The sequence below is a fragment of the Mauremys reevesii genome, linkage group 3 (genome assembly GCF_016161935.1).
Source record: "Mauremys reevesii isolate NIE-2019 linkage group 3, ASM1616193v1, whole genome shotgun sequence".
Classification (NCBI taxonomy): domain Eukaryota; kingdom Metazoa; phylum Chordata; order Testudines; family Geoemydidae; genus Mauremys; species Mauremys reevesii.
In genome coordinates, this window is record NC_052625.1 from 148829845 (window position 1) to 148852523 (window position 22679).

The window sequence follows — 22679 nt, forward strand, 5'->3', positions numbered from 1 at the left end:
CCAAGGGCAGGATGAGGCCCATCCTTGACCTCCGTGGACTCAATAAGTTAATCAAATATGTGCGGTTCTGCATGGTCACTCTGTCAGCTAGCCTCCCTGCTTTGTCTCAGAATGACTGGTTCTTCGAGTTCTTGCACATCTACTCTGCTTTAGGTGTGTGTGCACTGTGAGCACAGTTGCTGGAAATTTTTCCCTCAGTCATACCCATGGCGTCTGCTTTGGCAGTCTATGGTGCCATGTACATACATGCCCGTATAAGGGGTCTGGCCAACCCTGCATCTTCTGAGTTCCTTCTTTCCCCCTATGACAGTTGCTGGAATTGTTCCTCTTATTCCGTCAAGCTCCTCTCAGTGGAAGATCCTTCTCTGTGGTCTTAGTTTCTTTTGTCCCAGTTCTTTATTTCTGGTTTGGACAGTTGTGAAATTGTTGTACGTAGGTAGTTGCTGTTTTCGCTGTGTTAGCAGAGTCTTCTTTCACTCCCGGTACTGGGCATTCCTGAGTCTGTGTTTCAAGCCCTGTGCCGCTTGCGGCAAGCCTATGCCTGTGAGTGACCCACACTCCAGTTGTCTGAAGTTCCTGGGAGAGGGACTCATATCGAGGATCGCTGTCAAATCTACTGGAACTTCAAGCCCCATACTAATAGGATCCTGGAGACCAGGTTGAAGTCACACCTGACAGAGACAGTGCTCTGACCCTCATAGAAGCTGAGCCAGTCAGACTGGCACAGAGTACCTCAGAGTCAGTGCAGAGTGCTCCTCCCGTCCTGAGAGTCTCTCAGCACCATTTCCTGTCATTGCTGCCAAAGAAAAAACATAAACAGCTGGCTTAGAGGGGGCATTCCGTGACTGAAGAAAGCCAAGCAGGGGAGCACAGCAGAATGTGAACTGAGTCTGGCTACTCCTCTGTTGTCGCTCCAAGGGCAGTACCATTGACTCCATCCTGTATGCAGGCTCTGCTGAGTCTGGTCCCGGTTCAGCCTTCGGCACCACAGGGACAACTGTGGCACCAGCCGGATCATGATGCTGTCTATCCTGGAGGTGTTTGTTGCAGCCAGAGACTTACTGGTGCTTTTGGTACTGCCATTGGCGGTACAAGAGTCAGCGACGTCAGTGCTGGTGAGCAGAAGGGAGTCTGTTATTCCGATCTCCTGTTTGGTACCACTGAGAGAGAAACCATTCCTGCTGGCCTCGACACAGGTCTCCCCACCGTGGCACTGTTCCCTGGCACTCAGTGGTACCACCCCTCCATTGTCCCCGGAGGAAGACTCGTTGTCAGACTTAGAAGTGGAATCATATCCCCAGCTGAGGAACTGTTCCCAATACCCCCCTCCCCATCCCAGTCACCCTTATTTGGCTTTGGATCCAGGTATAGCAGTACCCCCAAGCGCTTGGCACAGAGGGCATTATAGGTGCTGGAACTAGGGCTGCTGAGGGTACTGCCGCATCCCCTAGCTTGAAGTGGTTTCCTGGATACCTGCGCTATGCCTCTTTCTTCACCCCCCCCCCCTTCCTGTAGTTCACAAGATCCTACTGAAGATCAAGCGAGACACAGTGTGAGTCGGTCTCGTAGTGCCAGCCTGGCCCCACCAACACTGGTTCACCGCACTGCTAGGCTTTTCAGTAGCAACTCTGATGCCACTACCTCTCCTCCCAGACCTGATACTGCAGACCAGTACACCATCAGTTAAAGTACACCTGGCAGCAATTTCGGCGTTCCATGCCCTGGTGGATGGGCAATCGGTTTTCTCCCATGAGATGTCCATTCGTTTTCTGAAGGTCCTAGAAAAAGATACCCTCAGATTCTGGGGCCAGTTCTGCTGTGGGACCTGAACCTGGTCTTTTCAAAAGACACGGGCACCCCAGTTTGAGCCACTGGCAACATACCCTATGTTGTACCTTTCCAGAGGCGATCACTTCAGCCAGGAGAGTCTCAGCGATCAGGGCCCTTACGTCCTAACCCCCATACACTTCTTTAAGGACAGGGTATAACTTCACTCTCAACCCGTGTTCCCCCTGAAGGTGGTTTTGCAATTTCACAGTAATGAGGCTATTTTTCTGCAATTTTCTTCCCGAAATCACATGCAGACAGGGAGAAGCAACATCTCCATGACCTGGGCATTAGATGCGCCCTGGCATTCTAGATTGAGAAGACAAAACCATTCCATAGATCCACGCAGCTCTTTGTGGCAGTATTGAACAGGATGGAAAGGCCTTCCTATTTCGGCTCAGAGGATCTCATCATGAATCACATCATGCATTCACATGTGCTATAAGCAGGTGGGGGTCCTGCCACGGCTATAGTGACGTCCTGTTCTACTAGGGCGCAAGCTTCCTCAGCAGTGTTCCTGGCCCAGGTGCCGATCGAGGACATCTCCAGAGTGACAACTTGGTCTATTGGTACATATGTTTTCTTCCCATTATGCCATCACCCAGCAAGCTAGAGATGATGCCAGGTTTGGCCAAGTCACGTTGCCGTCAGCATGTCCATGGACTCCGATCTCATCTCCTGGTAGTATTGCTTTGAAGTCATTTAATGTGGAATGGACATATGCAACCACTCAAAGAAGAAAAAACTGTTACTAACCTTTCTGTAACTGTTGTTCTTTGAGATGTGTTGATATATCCATTCCATGACTTACCCTCCTACCCCTCTGTTGGAGTTGGCTGGCAAGAAGGAACTGAGAAGGTGTGGGGCTGGCCAGACCTCTTATCTGTGCTTGAGTGTGTGGCACCAGAGGGCACTAGAGCTGACCTGATGGGTACCACTGAGGGAAAAATTTCCGCTGACTGTGCTCACGGTGCACACATACCTAACATGACATGGACATGTGCAACACATCTCAAAGAACAACAGTTATCGAAAAGTTAGTAACTGTTTTTTCACTTCTCTGGACCTTCAACATGCGTACGTCCATGTGGCCATTCTGCTGAGTCACAGGATAGATCTTCAAAGGTAGGAGATCACCACTTTTAGTACACAGTTCTCCTGTTCGGCCTCTGTTATGCCCTCTGGGTCATCACCAAATGCATGGTGGTGGTCATGGCATACCTCAGGAAGAAGGGGATCCACATTTTCCTTTACCTTGATGACTGGTGACTGAAGGATGGCTCCGGAGAGGAGGTGCTCACCCATGTTGACACAATGCTACACTTACTCCACCGTTTGGGACTCATTCTAAAAACTGTCAAGTCGACATTGACCCCCACTCAGCAAATAGAGTTAATTGGGGCCAAGTTAGCTTTCACAAGGTTGAGGGCGTTCCTGCCGACCGACCGCTTCCAGATGATATGACAGCTGTGCCTCATTTTGCAATCACAAGCGTCCAGAACAGTCTGTATGTGCTTGAGCCTGTTGGGCCACATGTCTGCGTGTACGCTGATGGTCCATCTTCCCAGGTTATGCATTCGTTCTCTTCAGATGTGGCTGAGGATGGTTTACCACCCTGCCCGGCATTCTCTAGACAGATAGGTTCACCTCCTCCATCAGTCCTAGAGTCCTTGCGCTGGTGGGAGTCCCCACACAACGTGTGCCAAAGTGTCCCCTTCGTTCCCCCTCTCCGACCAACTCGGTGGTTACCAATGTGTCCCTTCTGAGTTGGGGAGCGCATCTGGCCTTAGGGTCTGTGGTCGAAACAGTAGGCCTTGCTCCATATCAACATGTTGACACTTCAGGCCCTCCACAACCTGTGTCGTGCTTTCAGGGACTGCAGACATTCAGCGGTTCACATACTGACTAACAATACTGTTCGTTCAATACTGTGAACAAACGAGGGAGAGTTCACTCCAGAGCACTCTGTCTGAGGCAATCAACCAGTGGCAGTTCCAAGTTGAAGAGGGCATCACCCCGGTAGCTGTCCACTTACCAGGGGGTCCAGAACCGTCTTGCGGATCATCTCAGCCGGATTTTCTCTCCAAGCCACGAGTGGTCTCTAAAGACGGAGGTCCTTTGGATGGTATTCACAACATGGGGCATCCCCACGATTGACCTTTTTGTGGTGTGGGAAAACAGGAAGTGTTGCCTATTTTGCTCTGGGGAGTAGGCTTCGTCTCTTATGCCTTCCCTCCTAACCCAGTCCTTCCCCAAGTCATCACCAGACTCGAGATGAATGGAGCCGGACTCATCCTCGTTGCCCCATCATAGAATCATAGAAGATGAGGGTTGGAAGAGACCTCAGGAGGTCATCTAGTCCAACCCCCTGCTCAAAGCAGGACCAACCCCAACTAAATCATCCTAGCCAGGGCTTTGTCAAGCCGGGTCTTAAAAACCTCTAAGAATGGAGATTCCACCACCTCCCTAAGTCACCCATTCCAATGCTTCACCACCCTCCTAGTGAAATATTGTTTCCTAATATCCAGCCTAGACCTCCCCCACTGCTACTTGAGACCATTGCTTCTTGTTCTGTCATCTGCCATTACTGAGAACAGCCTAGCTCCATCTTCGTTGGAACCCCCCTTCAGGTAGTTGAAGGCTGTTATCAAATCCCCCCTAACTCTTATTTTCTGCAGACTAAATAAGACCAGTTCCCTCAGCCTCTCCTCATAAATCATGTGTCCCAGATTCCCCCCTAATCATTACCTAAACATGGCTGAGGCAGCACTGGTTCTCTGATCTCCCTACATTTTTGTTCTCTGATCTGGATGGCTGATTTAAAAATATCCTATCACCAAACTTCAAAGGATATTCTCCATTTTACAGTTTCGTGGCAGCATAATTTCATAATTATTAAACACCTTAATCTCTCACGCAGGAACAACTTTATTTCTAATCCCCAGTTTTTGACCTGTTGAAGGATAGTACTGTTAGCAGAGGGAGAGATGCTTGATGATCAGAGACCTCAAACTTAAAATATTCCAGGATCCAGTTAAATGAATCTGGTTCAGTTTACACCTCATACATTTTGTGCTGACAAAGCACAATTATATTTTCTTCATGTGAAAAATCTGTAGGTATGGCCTCGTAATTTTACCTAGTCAGCAGGAATCCTTTCTAAATTCTGCCTAATTTGGTACTTTGGTTTTTCCAATCGTGGAAAAACATAATCTGTTGTTAGGCAAATCCCTGGGTAGTAGCTCACCAACCAGGTTCATGATAGACCATAAATCTTCTTCAGCTTGAAGAGTTATATATGTGAAGAATTTCTCAGGTTGGGAAAACTGTAACAGACTGAAAGGTTGACTGTCCATTAGTCTTCTGGAACTGAGAGTAACAGGCCAAGCCATTCAAGTCTGTCTTAGTTCCACATTCTATCTTGGTAGCATGAGACAACTAACTGCAATAGCATATATCAGCATCAAGAGGGCCCAAAGAGTGCCAGTTTTCAACAAAAAGCTCTAAATTTTCTTCTTAACCTAGATAAATGTGATCACACATTACCTGAAACATATGTTTGAGGAAGACTAAACAGTCAAATGGACTGGCCAAGTTGTTAGTGTCTTCAGCCAGGAGAGATCATAATTCCAGTGCTATAACAGACTTTCATCATGTGCTTATTCTCAAGTTGGATGTCTTTGCACCTGCCATTAACAAATTTCAAGTTGGTGCTCCAGATGCCCTATAAATACATGTACAGCAGATGCTGGCTGTAATCAGTGGATTGGACTCTGAACATAAGAATGGCCATACCGGGTCAGACCAAAGGTCTATCTAGCCCAGTATCTGTCTACCGACAGTGGCCAATGCCAGGTGCCCCAGAGGGAGTGAACCTAACAGGCAATGATCAAGTGATCTTTCTCCTGCCATCCATCTCCATCCTCTGACGAACAGAGGCTAGGGACACCATTCTTTACCCATCCTGGCTAATAGCCATTTATGGACTTAGCCACCATGAATGTATCCAGTTCCCTTTTAAACATTGTTATAGTCCTAGCCTTCACAACCTCCTCAGGTAAGGAGTTCCATACGTTGACTGTGCGCTGCGTGAAGAAGAACTTCCTTTTATTTGTTTTAAACCTGCTGCCTATTAATTTCATTTCGTGACCCCTAGTTCTTGTATTATGGGAATAAGTAAATAACTTTTCCTTATCCACTTTCTCAACATCACTCATGATTTTATATACCTCTATCATATCCCCCCTTAGTCTCCTCTTTTCCAAGCTGAAGAGTCCTAGCCTCTTTAATCTTTCCTCGTATGGGACCCTCTCTAACCCCCTAATCATTTTAGTTGCCCTTTTCTGAACCTTTTCTAGTGCTAGAATATCTTCTTTGAGATGAGGAGACCACATCTGCACACGGTATTCGAGATGTGGGCGTACCATGGATTTATATAAGGGCAATAAGATATTCTCAGTCTTATTTTCTATCCCCTTTTTAATGATTCCTAACATCCTGTTTGCTTTTTTGACCGCCTCTGCACACTGCATGGACATCTTCAGAGAACTATCCACGATGACTCCAAGATCTTTTTCCTGACTCGTTGTAGCTAAATTAGCCCCCATCATATTGTATGTATAGTTGGGGTTATTTTTTCCAATGTGCATTACTTTACATTTATCCACATTAAATTTCATTTGCCATTTTGTTGCCCAATCACTTAGTTTTGTGAGATCTTTTTGAAGTTCTTCACAATCTGCTTTGGTCTTAACTATCTTGAGCAGTTTAGTATCATCAGCAAACTTTGCCACCTCACTGTTTACCCTTTTATCCAGATCATTTATGAATAAATTGAATAGGATTGGTCCTAGGACTGACCTTTGCGGAACACCACTAGTTATCCCTCTCCATTCTGAGAATTTACCATTTCTTCCTACCCTTTGTTCCCTGTCTTTTAACCAGTTCTCAATCCATGAAAGGACCTTCCCTTTTATCCCATGACAGCTTAATTTACGTAAGAGCCTTTGGTGAGGGACCTTGTCAAAGGCTTTCTGGAAATCTAAGTACACTATGTCCACTGGATCCCCCTTGTCCACATGTTTGTTGACCCCTTCAAAGAACTCTAATAGATTAGTAAGACGCGATTTCCCTTTACAGAAACTATGTTGACTATTGCTCAACAGTTTGTTTTTCTATGCGTCTGACAATTTTATTTTTAACTATTGTTTCAACTAATTTGCCCGGTACCGATGTTAGACTTACTGGTCTGTAATTGCCGGGATCACCTCTAGAGCCTTTTTAAATATTGGTGTTACATTAGCTAACTTCCAGTCATTGGGTACAGAAGCCGATTTAAAGGACAGGTTACAAACCTTAGTTCCGCAACTTCACATTTGAGTTCTTTCAGAACTCTTGGGTGAATGCCATCTGGTCCTGGTGACTTGTTAATGTTGAGTTTATCAATTAATTCCAAAACCTCCTCTAGTCACACTTCAGTCTGTGACAGTTCCTAAGATTTGTCACCTACAAAAGCCGGCTCAGGTTTGGGAATCTCCCTAACATCCTCAGCCGTGAAGACTGAAGCAAAGAATCCATTTAGTTTCTCCACAATGACTTTATCATCTTTAAGCGCTCTTTTTGTATTTCGATCGTCAAGGGGCCCCACTGGTTGTTTAGCAGGCTTCCTGCTTCTGATGTACTTAAAAAACATTTTGTTATTACCTTTGGATTTGTTATTACTCTGGATTTATCTATTTTTCTCCTGCCACTAATAGCTGAGTTTAACTATTCAAATAGAGGACCAAGAGAAGATAATTCTTATAGCTCCTTTCTGGCTTAGGTGTCTTTGCTTACCTCATCTTCTAGAGGTAACTATGTTATGGGATCATTATGCAATTTTTGGACTTACTGTATCAAGGTATCCTCTGGGTATGTCTCATTTAATCTTGCCATTGCAAGGGCCTCGGGCATTGGTGCAGCTTGGTGCCTCCTGTACTCTGCCTGTGGGGCACACAATAGTTTTGTGTCCTGAGGGCTGTAATACTGTGGTCTAATTGAAGTTGGGTTTAGTGTGTGTGTGACTGGTTGGTGTTAGTGGCCTGTGATAAGCAGGAGGGCGGACTAGAAGATATGGTGGTCCCTTCTGGCATTAGAGTCACAGAGTTTAAGGTCAGATTTTTAACCTAAACCCATTTTGCCTCAAACTCACTGGAAGCTGAATGGCTAAACCTTGGGGTTTGTTGCAACTCACTGGAACTTATACATGTAATTTTTTTAAATCTAGGAAAGAATCTACATCTAACAGTAGAATTCCCAGAAAGCAATCTCTTCCAAGCATGCTATCTTGATCTTCATCATGGATCCTAGAAATCCATTTGCCACAGAAAAACATGAAATTTGTTTTTTTACAGAGAATCTTTAGTTTTTTACATTTTGTGAAAAAATAAAAACACATATTAACAATTAGCTAAATTTTACTGAATGTACCAGTGTCACTTATTCAATGTGCACAACCTCCCCTCCTTGTGATTGATTTTTGAATGCACTTTCCATTTACATTGCTAAACATAAGCCATAAACTGCTTCCGGCATATAGGGGTTCTTCAGCAGTGATCTTCAGTCACCATGTAAGTCAATCCCTAAATGTTTTAGGGGAAGACTTCTGAACTGCTTTAATATCCTCCAGGGTTCAAGGTTTGAATTTACAGGAGAGAGAGCAGTCTGTGCTCAGATCCTCAGACCTCATTTTCAGAATTCCAACTCTTCACTTGTTAGATATCTTTTGGGAAGTGCCTTTTTTCCTGTAAATATCAAAGGTAGCTCAAATATGTCCATAATGCTCTATGGCTTGTCCTAGCCCTATTTGCCCTCCTTCTGATGTTTCTGTTTCTGCACGCGCAAACCAATGAGCATCTCAAAACTTCTGCCTTATTCATTAGCATTATAGCTTTTAAAGCTTATTTTGGAGCCACTGAGCCATGTTTTTCCCCCAACACACAGTCTACTTAGAGGCCAGAAATTCAGAGTTGTTGAAGCTTTTGTATTCACCCATGCTAATCAGACTTCACTAGAGTCACCGCCATAAGGGTGGGTCAGTCTATTCAGCTATGAGATCTTAGCAGACTGGATTATCTGAAGGGACAGTAGTTTTTCCCTTAAGATGAAAGAATCTCAGGGCACTAGTCGTCTTTATAGGAAGAAAAAACTAGCGAGGAGTCCTGGGACATCCTAGAACTCCAAGAGGCTGAACAGATCAGTGAAGATGAAAAGATTCTAGCTTCTGCCATCTCTGTACTCTCTCTGCAGACTATCAGACCACCAGAAATGTACCTGTTTTTCCCATTAGGACTTGTCAGTAATATTTCTTGTTTACCACTAGAAATCACTACTGTTAGTTTAAAAAGCCATTACTTTCAAGCTGTCTTCTGCTCCCTGGATATATACCAAGCTGTTAACAGTGATAATCCATATGAAGAGTCTAGGATCTCATCTGTACCATTTCTTAGAAAATCTACTCATCAGGATGACATTGTCAGGGACCTTGCAGAAAGGAAGCATGTAAGATGACCATCTCCATGTTTCAGGCACACACAGGTTTATAGTAAACTAAGAAGAGATTTTGATTCCGTCTCATGGTTGTCTACCTACCAATCAAGTTAGATACAAAGAATTTCCATTATAGCAAAGTTCAGCAATATTCAGGTACAGATATAGACTGTCTCTCAACCTAGGATCCTTCATCCATATTTACCTGTTTCTCTAGGGGCTTGTGGTTTGATTGTTTTCAGTGAGAAAGGACTGCACATGAGAGCATCATTCTTAACAAGAATGCCATCAGGTATCAGGGCCGCCCGGGGGTGGGCAAGTGGGGCAATTTGCCCCGGGCCCCGCAGGGGCCCCCACGAGAGTTTTTCGGGGGCCCTGGAGCGGAGTCCTTCACTCGCTCCGGGGGCCCCAGAAAACTCTAGTGGGGCCCAGGCCCCTGGAGCTTCTTCCGCTCCGGGTGTTCGGCGGCGGGGGGGGTCCTTCCACCCCAGGGTGGAAGGACCCCCCCCGCCACCGAATTACCGCCAAAGACCCGGCGCTTCGGCGGTAATTCGGCGGCGGGGGGCCCCGACGCGGGTCTTCGGGGCACTTCGGCGGCAGGTCCCAGAGTGGAAGGACCCTCCCACCCTGAATCACCGCCGAAGCGGGGGCTCCCCGCCTCCAAAGACCCCAGGCCCCCTGAATCCCCTGGGCAGCCCTGTCAGGTATTCTGGACTCAAAATTGGTTAATATGCTTCTAAGAGAAGATCACTTTATGTTGTATTTTCTACATAAAATGTTGAAAGGCCCAGGGGCCTTTCTACTTCCCTTACTTCTTTTGTGGCATGGAATCCTAGGAGGAAAGACTAAGCTTTTCAAGGTAGGGAACTGTCTTTATGTAATGTTTACACAGTACCCCAATCTGAGTAGGTCCTATGGGTGGTGGTGTAATAAAGATTAAAAAATAAGTGTGAATCAATATTTGGAAGAACTCTCACCAAATCTACTCAAAGTAAATTCTTAGAGTCACAATGCCAGTAATTTCTAAATAACAGGTATTTGCCTAAAATTATGACCAATTAGATGGCTGGAACAGAGATACTAGTACTATTTCCACGGCTTTAGAGTCTTTTAGAATTTTTGGCCATAATTCATTATGAGATGAAGAGATTTCAGTCTATTTGATAAAGCACCTTTGAAAACTTGGCCCTGAGAGATTCTTAAGGTTTTTGTTGACTATGATTTTTCCAATAATTATCAAAAATACTGATTAAACTCCCAAGAGAAACTTCTAGCTAGAGCACCTCGTAAGAGCACGTGTCAAAAATGAAATCCAGGTAAAATTCCATGGGTTCATTTTTAATGCAAGTCCAATTTCAGTCCGAGTTACACCTGAGCAATCCTACTGAAGAAAATGGGATTGTGCAGTTGAAAAAGAGAGAATAGTTAAGTGTGAAGAATCTTTTGCAAGGAATAAAGCACATTCTACTAGGAATCCAGTTTGACAGTCAGCTCTCAAGTTGTCTATACTAAATGAGTTGGTGATCCTTCTCTGTTCAGTTTTTTTCATGGACACATGTCTGCATCATGCATATATAATCACAAATGGCCAGTAGTTGACAGTGTCAGCAGAGAAGCTAGTGATCAAGTAGGCATGGTTTTGAGATACATTGATGCAAGCCAAGAGCGTGCTACAGATTGTCAGTACGTTATCTGTCACATGAATACTTACAGAAAATTTGTTTTCAAAGTTCAGCACCTTTTACTATCACTAAATTCACTGTATTTTTATAAGGAAAGCTTAATAGGTCCAAAGTGCATCGTTCTCTTTTGAGCCCGCATAATGTCTTGTGACCTGTAATAAACAAGAGTCTCACAGAGTTTAAGGCTAAACTCAATTCCCCAAAACAAAAACTTCAGTGCTAAGTTTTTAAAATATGGCCTTAACACTCCACTCATATGCTACACTACTCTCTTCATTGTACACACAATACTTTATTACTATAAAGTGTTTTGTTGAGAAAACAGATTTCAATTTATTTAAGCTATTCTCCGGGAGTAGACAACATGATAGATCACTCGATAATTGCCTGTTCTATTAATTTACTCTGATGCACTTGGCATTGGCCACTGCTGGAAGACAGGATACTGGGCTAGATGGACCTCAAGACAGGACTGGTCTTGACCCAGTATGGCCATTCTTATATTCTTACATGGAGTAAAGCATTAACAAATTGAGTGGAGTGATTAGATGTCAAGTTATTAAGGGTAAGATCTAGAGCTACAACTATGTGTTTAATCTTTTTTTTAAAGCCTGTCTTGCTAAAAATGCTGAGGGATGGAGCACTTTTTTCTTACTGAGGCGTAATCTAATATTATTAATTCATTGATGGAATATCTAGGGTGATGGCTTAAAAATTAGTCAAACCTGAAATATTAAGAAACTCATGCAAATCGAAATCATAAATGCTTAATAAACTTATTTCAGATCACAACATGACAGAATGTCAATTTTTTGTATTTCAGTGGTGTACAGGAAGGGATTCAGGGGAAAGGGCATGTATTCTGCAGGTTTTTTTTAAATCTGCTTCCTGTGAGGTATCAGGGATGCCCACAGCTGCAGATGTGACTTTGGGCGGAGTGAGCAAGGACTCTGAGGTGGCACCGAGCAATCTCTCTCTGAGGTTCTTGGTTGGCTAATTCTTGCTTCTGGAATTGGGGTCTAATTGATAGCCATATGTGGGTTCCAGGAGGAATTTTGCCCTAAGTCAGACTGGCAGTAACCTTGAGTATTTTTTGCCTTTCTCTGTGATGTTTAGGTACGGGTCACCAGGTGTATCTGGTATATACCTTATTTAATAATTTTCCTGCCTTGTGGGGGCCTTGGCCACTAGACCTTCCTATTCTCTGCCTGTGGTACATAATAGTCTTGTGGGCTATAATACTTTGGTCTCATTTTGGTTCATGGGTTTAGTGTGCAGATGCTGGGTGGTGTTGGTGTCCTTGTAATATACGGGAAATCAGTCTGAATGATCTAGTGGTCCGTTCTAGCCTTAAACTCTGAACCTTGTTACAACAAAAAGCAGACAAGGCTCTAAACCGGGGTGGGGAAACTATGGCCCAGGGGCCACATCTGGCTCTTCAGACATTTTAATCTGGCCTTCAAGCTCCTGCCAAGGATCGGGGTCTGGGGCTTGCCCTGCTCCAGCACTCTAGCTGAAGGCTTGTCCCGCTCCACATATGCTGTGGCTCCTCACAGCTCCTGGAAGCAGCAGCATGTTCCCCTTCCGGCTCCTATGCATAGGGTCAGCCAAAGGGCTCCGCAGTTCCCACTGGCTGGGAACCATGGCCAATGGGAGCTACAGGGGTGGTGCCTCTGGACAGGGCAGCGTGCTGAGCCACCTGGCTGTGCCTCCATATGGGAGCCGGAGTGAGGACATGCCGCTGCTTCCAGGAGCTGCTTGAGGTAAGTGCTGCCTGGAGCCTGCATCCCTGATCCCCTCCCGCACCCCAGCACCCTGCCCTGATCCCTTCTGCTGCCCTCCAAACCCCTTGGTCCCAGCCCAGAGCACCGTCCTACACCCCCAACCCCTTATCCCCAGCCCAGAGTCTATACCCCTGGCTGGAGCCCTCACCCCCTCCTCCACACCCCAACACTCTGCCCTAGCCCGGAGCCCCCTCTGCATCCTGAACTCCTCATTTCTGGCCCCATCACAGAGCCCGGACCCCCAGCCGGAGCCCTTAGCCCCTCACACACCCCAACCCCCGATTTCATAAGCATTCATGGCCCGCCATACAATTTCCATACCCAGATGTGGCCCTTGGGCCAAAAAGTTTGCCCAACCTTGCTTTTAACAGTGGGTGAAATCCTGGTCTCATTGAAGTCAATGTGCGTTTTGCCATTGACATCAGGAGACTTTGGATTTCACCCATTGCCTTTAAAGTGAGGTTCTGTCCTAAAAATTACTCTATAAAAATGGTTTTATGGAGTACCATGTCTATTATCTCATAGATTTTCATATCAAATAGGCTCATTTGGAGTAAGTTGTCTTTTTTCTAGCATCAGCCCTACAATCTCACCCTAAAGTCTGACGATAACGCTGTGTTCTTTCTGTATTCATAATCACCAATAACATAAGCTCTGTAGGCCAGACTGTTTGTTGTCCACTTTGCAACCATTTTATCTTCAGATTTTGCTTTCTGATGTATGTCTTGCTCCATTAACCTTAAATGGGTTTGCACTGGTATCAGAGGTCATTATCTGAAGACACAAATTGCCAAGATGGGCTATGGTTTGGCCTGTGGACTCTCTGTTGCTGCTGATGGTTAGAACCTCATTTTAATTGTTACTTTAAGCAATATTTACTTTAAATGCTTTTTTCCTGTCCAGCATGCATTATTGTATATAACATTTCCATCATGTACTTCTGATCTCTCATTTGTCCACAGTATTGAAGAAACACATTACTTTTGATAATAAACCAAAACACAAAAACATTTTAAGATCTTTGATGAGTGAACTCTCTTTTTATCAGAAAGTTTCTTGATGCACCAAAGATTTTGGCTAACGCAGACTCATTATTTTGAAAACTCTTTTCTGCTGTTTACTTTTAGACAAAGTGTACAAGGAGTAGAAGACAAAATCACAAAACTGAAAGTAACTATGGTGGCTTGGGACCGCCATGACAACTCTGTTATAACTGCAGTTAATAACATGACTCTGAAGGTTTGGAATTCTTTCACTGGGCAGCTTATTCATGTCCTTATGGTAAGTAAAATAAGAGTGGCAGTTTTACTCAGTATACTGTAACTCACATATCCATCATAGATTATTTTAGAATATCTTTATAGATTTGCATAACAAGGCAGAAAGTTAAGGAAATAATTATTACAAGAAATTCAAGTAGCTTTAAATTCTTCTGTGCCTGTCAACCTAAAGCAGGGGTTGGCAACCTTTCAGAAGTGGTGTGCCGAGTCTTCATTTGTTCACTCTGATTTAAGGTTTCGCGTGCCAGTAATACATTTTAACGTTTTTAGACGGTCTCTTTCTATAAGTCTATAATATATAACTAAACTATTGTTGTATGTAAAGTAAATAAGATTTTTAAAATGTTTAAGAAGCTTCATTTAAAATTAAATTTAAATGCAGAGCCCTCCAGACCGGTGGTCAGGACCCGGGCAGTGTGAGTGCCACTGAAAATCAGCTCGCGTGCTGCCTTCGGCATGCGTGCCATAGGTTACCTACCCTTGACCTAAAGTAACATTGTCAATGAGGATGGAGCCAAAATAGTTTTTCATGTGCCCTCCTTGCAGAGACAGTTAGCTTTTGAAATGATAGTTTTAAAATTTTAAATTACTGTTATGTTTCTTTAAAATCATCTTTTGTAGGTAAGTATTAGCAGGCATCTGTTTGGATTAGATTTTAATTTGTGTAGACAGGATGCCACTGGTTGTGTGTGTGTGTGTGTGTTTTGTTTTATGTTCAAAATTGGCATGGCTTGTTATGGGGGCCTTTAAGTAGAAGAAAGATATGGGTGAGCTTTTGCTGACCTCCAAATATAGCATTCACTTCCAGGTTGAAAAATAAGATGGAAAACCCAGATATTCCTTGAATAGAAGATGCATAATTGATGTATTAATTAAGTACATTTTCATAGTTATATACTTTTGTCTATATACAAATACAAGTTGTATAGGAAATGAAGGGGAGTTGCAAGTGATACTAAATTATAGATTCAAATGAATATAATTGAAACTTTGATAGAATGATTCCCATAATTAGAATGTCAGCATTAACCAGAATGTCTTCCTGAGGGTATGTGGGAAACCCCACAATCATGGCAACATTTTAGGTTTTTTATTGAAATAGTAGGAATGGTACCTACATAGAGAAATATTACAGACCTTTAAATATAATTATTGAATTTTAGACTTAAAATTCTGCAGTTATGTGGAAACTTGTGGTTGAAGAATGAAGAAGATTGATAAATTTTAAGATTAAAATGAATGGTGCTAATGCATTTCAGTCACAGGGTAACATTAAGCAGGAAAAAAAAGTGGGGGACTAATATGGGCTTTTCAGTCCCAAAAAATACATGTGATTTGTGAACAGTGATATTGCCCTAGTCTGGTTGGAGGAAGAAGAGATTCAGAATAATAATCCAGATTAGGATCTCTGCTGTAGGGGATCTTTTTTTGTTTGACCACATTTTTACTAGATTCTCTCATGGACCATCTTCTTTTCCGTATCCCCTGAATAGATATGTGGACAGAGTTGGCAAGGGGCTGTCCACATATCTGCCAACTCTGTCCACATATCTATTCAGGGGATACCATCATAGGACCTAATCACATCAGCCACGCCATCAGGGGCTCGTTCACCTGCACATCTACCAATGTGATATATGCCATCATGTGCAAGCAGTGCCCCTCTGCCATGTACATTGGCCAAACTGGACAGTTTCTACACAAAAGAATAAATGGACACAAATCAGATGTCAAGAATTGTAACATTCAAAAACCAATTGGAGAACACTTCAATCTCCCTGGCCACTTAATTACAGACCTAAAATTGCAATATTACAACAACAAAAACTTCAAAAACCGACTCCAACGAGAGACTGCTGAATTGGAATTAATTTGCAAATTGGACACCATCAGATTAGGCTTGAATAAAGACTGGGATAAAGATGGGCCCTTACACAAAGTAAAACTATTTCCCCATGCTTACTTTTTCCTGACATCTCCTTGTCAATTGCTGGAAATGGGCCATTTTCATTACCACTACAAACAGTTCTTTTTCTCTCCTGCTAATAATAGCTCACCTTAAGTGAGCTGCAGCTCACGAAAGCTCATGCTAAAATAAATTTGTTAGTCTTTAAGGTGCCACAAGTACTCCTATTTTTTTTGCGGATACAGACTAACACGGCTGCTACTCTGAAACCTTTCCTTATAGTGTGTATGGTAGCACCCATTGTTTCATGTTCTCTGTGTGTATATATATATCCTCCTACTGTATTTTCCACTATGTGCATCCGATGAAATAGGCTGTAGCCCAGGAAAGCTTATGCTCAAATAAATTTGTTAGTCTCTAAGGTGCCACAAGTACTCCTGCTCTTTTTGCAGATACAGACTAACACAGCTGCTACTCTGAAACCTATTAAGAAAGTAGTGTATTTATAGTTGTCTTTTAATGCATCCTTGTATCTGAAAATAAGAAGAGGTGAATACCATTGCTAGGTCTCCACTCACCACCAGTAGCTAATATCTAAATACATATATAAAAATGTATATGTGTGTGTACAAACACATTAATAGAGACCATAAGAGCTTGCACAACAACACAAATTTGTTATCTCACCTAGAATACTTAGGGATCTGCTGTCCAAAGAGACTCTTGTACCAATAAGAATGGCCATACTGGGTCAGACGAAAGGTCCATCAAGCCCAGTATCCTGTCCTCTGACAGTGGCCAATGGCAGGTGCCCCAAAGAGAATGAACAGACAGGTTATCATCAAGTGATCCATGCCCTGTCACCCAATCCCAGCTTCTGGCAAACAGAGGCTAGGGACACCATTCCTGCCCATCCTGGCTAATAGCCATTGATGGACCGGACCTATCATCCATCAATCTATCTAGCTCCCTTTTGAACCCTGTTATAGTATTGGCCTTCACAACACCCTCTGGCAAGGAGCTCCAGAGGTTGACAGTGCATTGCGTGAAAAAAATACTTGTTTGTTTTAAACTTGCTACCTATTAATTTCATTTGGTGGCCCCTTGTTCTTGTATTATGAGAAGGAGTAAATAACACTTCCTTATTTACTTTCTCTATACCACTCATGATTTTATAGACCTCTATCATATCCCCCCTTAGTCGCCTCTTTTCCAAGCTGAAAAGTCCCAGTCTTATTAATCTCTTCTCATATGGAAGCCTTTCTATACTCCTAATAATTTTTGTTGCCCTTTTCTGAACCTTTTCCAATTTCAATATATATATATTTTGAGATGGGACAACCACATCTGCATGCAGTATTCAAGGTGTGGGCGTACCATGGATTTATACAGAGGCAATATGATATTTTGTGAGATCCTTTGTGAGACCAAGAAATTGAACCTGGATTTCTTATGCAGTATTGCAGGGCACCATTCTCACAGCCACGAGTTTCCATTTTTTTCCTGCAGTGAAACATATCTTTTTCAGGTTCTAGACACCATTTGCCATAAAATAAAAAGTAGTTATGTAATACACTGAATCAGCAGCTGCTCCTCAACCCAAAATTAGAAATACAAAATTGAAACTCAATCTTAACACAAATATCAGTCCTTATCATGACCTCAACATTCCATAGGCATGAAAAAATATGCATATATTTAATTATACTACTTTCCTGTTAAAAATATTAATTACAAAATAAGTTGCTCCTGCATATAATTTGATGCCACTGGTGAAAGGAAATGCTTGGAGTTTGTTAAATAGATTTCTACTTTTAAGGTACTAATTCTTTACATAGCCTAAAATCTTATCCTAATTACTGAACTAGTTCTTCACTAGATATTTTTTGAACAGTTGCACATATAATGTAGAATGAACTCTGCAAAAGGTTAAAATTTCTAAAATATGAGTGAGAGTTTTTACTAATGTTATTTCCATCTCTCTGGGCTTCTAAATTCATTACAAAAATGTTAATAGTGATTTAACTGATAGTTACACATTTCTATTTAAAATTGCCACTGGAGAAAGAGGAGCATATAATATAAAGACACAACAAAGAGTTATGAAAAGCCATTCAAAAGAGTTGCCAAAACTGCTGTTGTACATTAGACATTTGTCAGTTTCTTATCTTTATATCATTATTCAGATGTGTATGCTGCAGATAGTGTAATAGTGGTAAGTATTTCTGTATGTATTTGTGGAACATTCTTCTCTAAACTCTTACCAAATCTTTTTAAAAAGATGCATGTTTTTTATTTCAGGGACATGAAGATGAAGTGTTTGTGCTTGAGCCTCACCCATTTGATCCTAGAGTTCTCTTCTCTGCTGGCCATGATGGAAACGTCATAGTTTGGGATTTGGCCAGAGGGGTCAAAATTCGATCTTACTTCAACATGGTAATTTTCCTATGGTTATTTGCTATTCCTGCACAACTATAAAGTACACTGCATTTTGGTGTGTGTGTGTGTGGCCAAGGGAGGAGGGTGCAATCCTGGCTCCATTGATGTCAGTGGCCAAACTCCCATGGACTTCAGTGGGGTCGGGATTTCACTCATAACTTTTATATGAAGTTGCTTGAAATTACTATATTAACTGATGATTTTTCTTTGCATATGTCAGCGTGGATCCCACTGTATGTATGCATATGGCTATGCCACATGCACACAAGATCAGAGGTTTTTTTTTGAATGCCAGTGTCTGTCGGTGCTGCACACGCAACCTGTGATTCCCAATACTCCTATACTGGGGTATAAAGGGCAGTATGTCTGTGACCTTCCCTCAGTTCCCTCTTACTACTCATGTCAGTGAGATGGAAACTGGGAAGCTTCCAACACACTAGTTTTTAGCTCCAGCTAAATCTCTCAAAACTTTTCAAAATTCTTCAGAACACATCTGATATATGACCACCATGAACATCTTTGACTCATCTGGATTGAGTACTGATGATCAGAACCACCTGTATTCTCTAGCCCCAGTAATGGACTGCCTCAATACGGTAGATTCAAAACCTGTGAGCTTCAAGCCCTACAGGTCCTGTAATGGACGAATTACTTAGACATGGACGCAGCAGGTGCCTCTTCTCTTCTATTTAGAAGAGTCCCACATGTTTGGTACACCTCTCTTTCATCGCAAGAACAATTTGGTCATGTGATGCATGGCTGAAGCTTCCCCTTCTGGGGCAATCTGTGAAGGTCTCCTCAGATCCGGAGGAGATGGGCACCAGAGAACCAACTTAATCCAGTGCCCCATCCAGTAGACCAAGCAACCCCAAAGGTCAGCACAGAGAAGACAGTGCTGAGAAAAGACCTAGCATTGGCAACAGGACAAGTACTCTACCTTTAAAGCATGCTCCACTAGTGCCTTAGCCAACACCAACACCTCTGGTACTGAAGTCCTGCTTTGAGAGGGGCCGTTCTGAACACAGAGGTAGATTCTAGATGGAACTCAATATCTTTACAGAAGGATGGATGACATAAACCTGTGGAGACAAATCTACTAAGCTACAGATGGTGTCGAGGGCTGGTGAGTAGGAGCAGCCTATGGCACTGAAGAAGACTCTTCAGGCATTGACCCCCGGATCTGGCACCACACCCCGCAACATCGACACCTGTAGCATGTGACAGGCCTCTGGAAGAGGAGGGCTGTCATTGGCATTGAGGTACTTGCTGGTACTAATGCAGTCGCTGGTGCCAGGTACTATATTCCACATTGCTGCTATATAGGAGGCCTGTTTCTCCTCTCCCCATCTTTGAGCAGAGAAGCCTCTCTGTGATCCGTGATCAATATCACAGAAAGGCTTGCTGGCTCTTGTTCCAGGACCCAGCCGCTATCTCAACACACATGGTATCGGACTGGCAATATCATGCTAGTCAGCCATATCTCTGTGGCAGATGCCATGCCCCTACAGGGCTTACTGGGGATCTGCCATCTCAAGCCTAGGAGCTGGTCTTCATACTTGAGAAAAATGAAGAGACTCCTTTCTATATCAGCTTCGCTGGCCAGACCATATACACCAGACAGGAAAGACCACCATAAAGTTCAGACCTAGGGGCCAAGCAACACCAGCATCCTGCTTTGCCACCAAAAGACCTCTCACTGTCCTTGCTTGGCAAAGTAGTATCTTTGGCACCAACAGTGGCACTGGATGAGTCTTTCTAAGAGCTCCTTATGAGAATTTCAGAGATTCCAGAGATGGAAATATCAATAGTATCGGAGACATCTCATCAATTATTAGTTATTTTGACAACTAATTTTGATTCCAGGCAAAATCACTTCTCACAAACAAGGGACTGCTTAACCCAACTAAAGTTTTGTGGCACTGGCTGCTATATCACACTTATTATTAATTACTATTACCATAGTGCCTAGGAGCCCTGATCGTGGACCAGTAGATTTCATGGCAAAGGAGAGTTTTAAAGAGGGTTTTGAAGGAGGATCATGAGTTTTGTTGATATTTCTGGGGAATTTTCCCCAGATGTGAGGAGCAGCATGGGGGAAAGTGTGAAGCTGCTTGTTTGATTCTTTAATAAGTGGGTGATTGGAGGTTGGCATTACTGGCCAAATGTGGGATTTGATATCTTAATAGTGAATGAGAGATGGGTTCAGGATAGCCTGTGAAGGGCCTTGAAAATAAAGAAAAATTGTTTTTGATGCAGTAGAGAAGGAGGAACCACCAGAGGTATGCAAAGAGGGGTTAACATGGTCAAAGTTACCAGCTAGGAAAATGATCTTTGCAGTGGCATTCTGAATGCCTATGATAAGGACAAGATTGCATTTGTCAGGGTCAGAGAGAAGGATGTTGCAGTAATCAAAATGTGAGATGATGAGAGCCTGAACAAAAGTTTTTTAGCTTTGTGGATGGACAGGACATGCCCTGTCTTAGGCATGTTATGCAGAAAGAATCTGCAAGATAAGAGGCATAACCTGCATGTGACGACCTAGAGAGAGGTCAAAGTAGGCTTTAGATCTGAATGACAGGCAGAATGATTATCCACAGTGAGTGAAAAAGGAGGTAGTGGAAGGGCTTGCATTGGTCTTCAGAAGATGTGATGGAGATTCCCATACCTGAGCCATTCTTTTTAGGTGACAAATCTGAGGAACTGTCCCAGATTGAGGTGTCAACAGAGAGGGGTTTGGAACAAATAGATACATTAAACAGTAATTAGTCACCAGGACCAGATGGTATTCACCTAGAAATTCTGAAGGAACTCAAATATGAAATTGCAGAACTACTAAATGTGGCATGTAACCTATTGCTTAAATCAGCGTCTGTACCAGATGACTGGAGGATAACTAATGAAACACCATTTTTAAAAAAAGGCTCTGGAGGTGATCCTTGCGATTACAGGCCAGTAAGGCTAACTTCAGTACCAGGCAAATTAATTGAAACTACAGTAACTATAGTAAAGAACAGAATTATCAGACACATAAATTAACATGTTTTGTTGGGGAAGAGTCAACATGGCTTTGTAAAGGGAAATTGTGCCTCACCAATCTATTAGAATTCTTTAAGGGGGACAACAAGCTCGTGAAAAAGGGTTATCCAATGCATATAGTGTACTTGGACTTTCAGAAGGCCTTTGACAAGCTCTCTCACCAAATGCTCTTAAGCAGAGTAAGCTGTCATGGGATAAGAGGGACAGTCCTCTCGTGGATCAGTAACTGGATAAAGACAGGAAACACAGGGTCAGAATAAATGTTTAGTTTTTGGAATGGAGAGAGTTAAATAGTAGAGTTACCCAGGGATATGTAATGGGACCAGTGCTGTTCAACATATTCATAAATAATCTGGAAAAATCTGAGATGAAAAAGTTTGCAGATGATAAAAAAAAATTACTCAGGATAGTTAAATCCAAAGATGACCGTGAAGAGTTACAAAGGGATCTCACAAAACTGGATGACTAGGCAACAAAATGGCAAATGAAATTCAGTGTTGATAAATGCACATTGGAAAACGTAATCCCAACTTTACATACAAAATGATAGTGTCCAAATTAGTTATTACCACACAAGAAAGAGATTTTTGAGTCGTCATGGATAGTTTTCTGAAACCAGTCAGTCAGTATATGCAGTGGCAGTCAAAAGGCTAACAATGTTAGGAACCATTAGGAAAATAGCATAATGCCAATGTATAAATCCATGGTATGCCCACACTTTGAATACTGCATGCAGATATGGTCGCCCCATCTCGAAAAAGATGTATTGGAATTGGAAAAGGTTCAGAAAAGGGCAACAAAAATAATTAGGGGTATGGAATGGCTTCCTTATTAAGAGAGATTAATAAGACTGGGACTTCTCAGGTTGGAAAGGAGACAACTAAGGGGGGGGATATGATTGAGGTGTAAAAAATCATGACTGATGTGGAGAAAGTAAATAAGGAAGTGTTATTTACTCCTTCTCATAACATGAGAACTATGAGGTCACCAAATAAAATTAATAGAGAGCAGGTTTAAAAAAAACATAGGGAAGTACTTCTTCACACAATACACAGTTTTCCTGTGGAACTCATTGCCAGAGGATGTTGTGAAGGCCAAAACTATAACTGGGTACAAACAAGAATTAGATAAGTTTGTAGAGGATAGATCCATCAATGGCTATTAGCCAAGATAGTCAGGGATACAGCGTTATGTTCTG

The 22679-nt window shown here is 42.8% G+C and overlaps 1 protein-coding gene across 3 annotated transcripts in view; it reads left to right on the forward strand.

Moving 5' to 3' along the window:
- LOC120401555 (pleckstrin homology domain interacting protein) overlaps positions 1-22679 on the forward strand; it is a 341061-nt gene that overhangs the window by 156314 nt on the left and 162068 nt on the right. For all 3 annotated transcript variants that reach the window (XM_039531654.1, XM_039531655.1, XM_039531656.1), the window contains exons 14-15: positions 13948-14101; positions 18308-18442. In XM_039531654.1, the coding sequence (XP_039387588.1) occupies positions 13948-14101; positions 18308-18442 (289 nt within the window). The remainder of the gene's footprint in view (positions 1-13947; positions 14102-18307; positions 18443-22679) is intronic.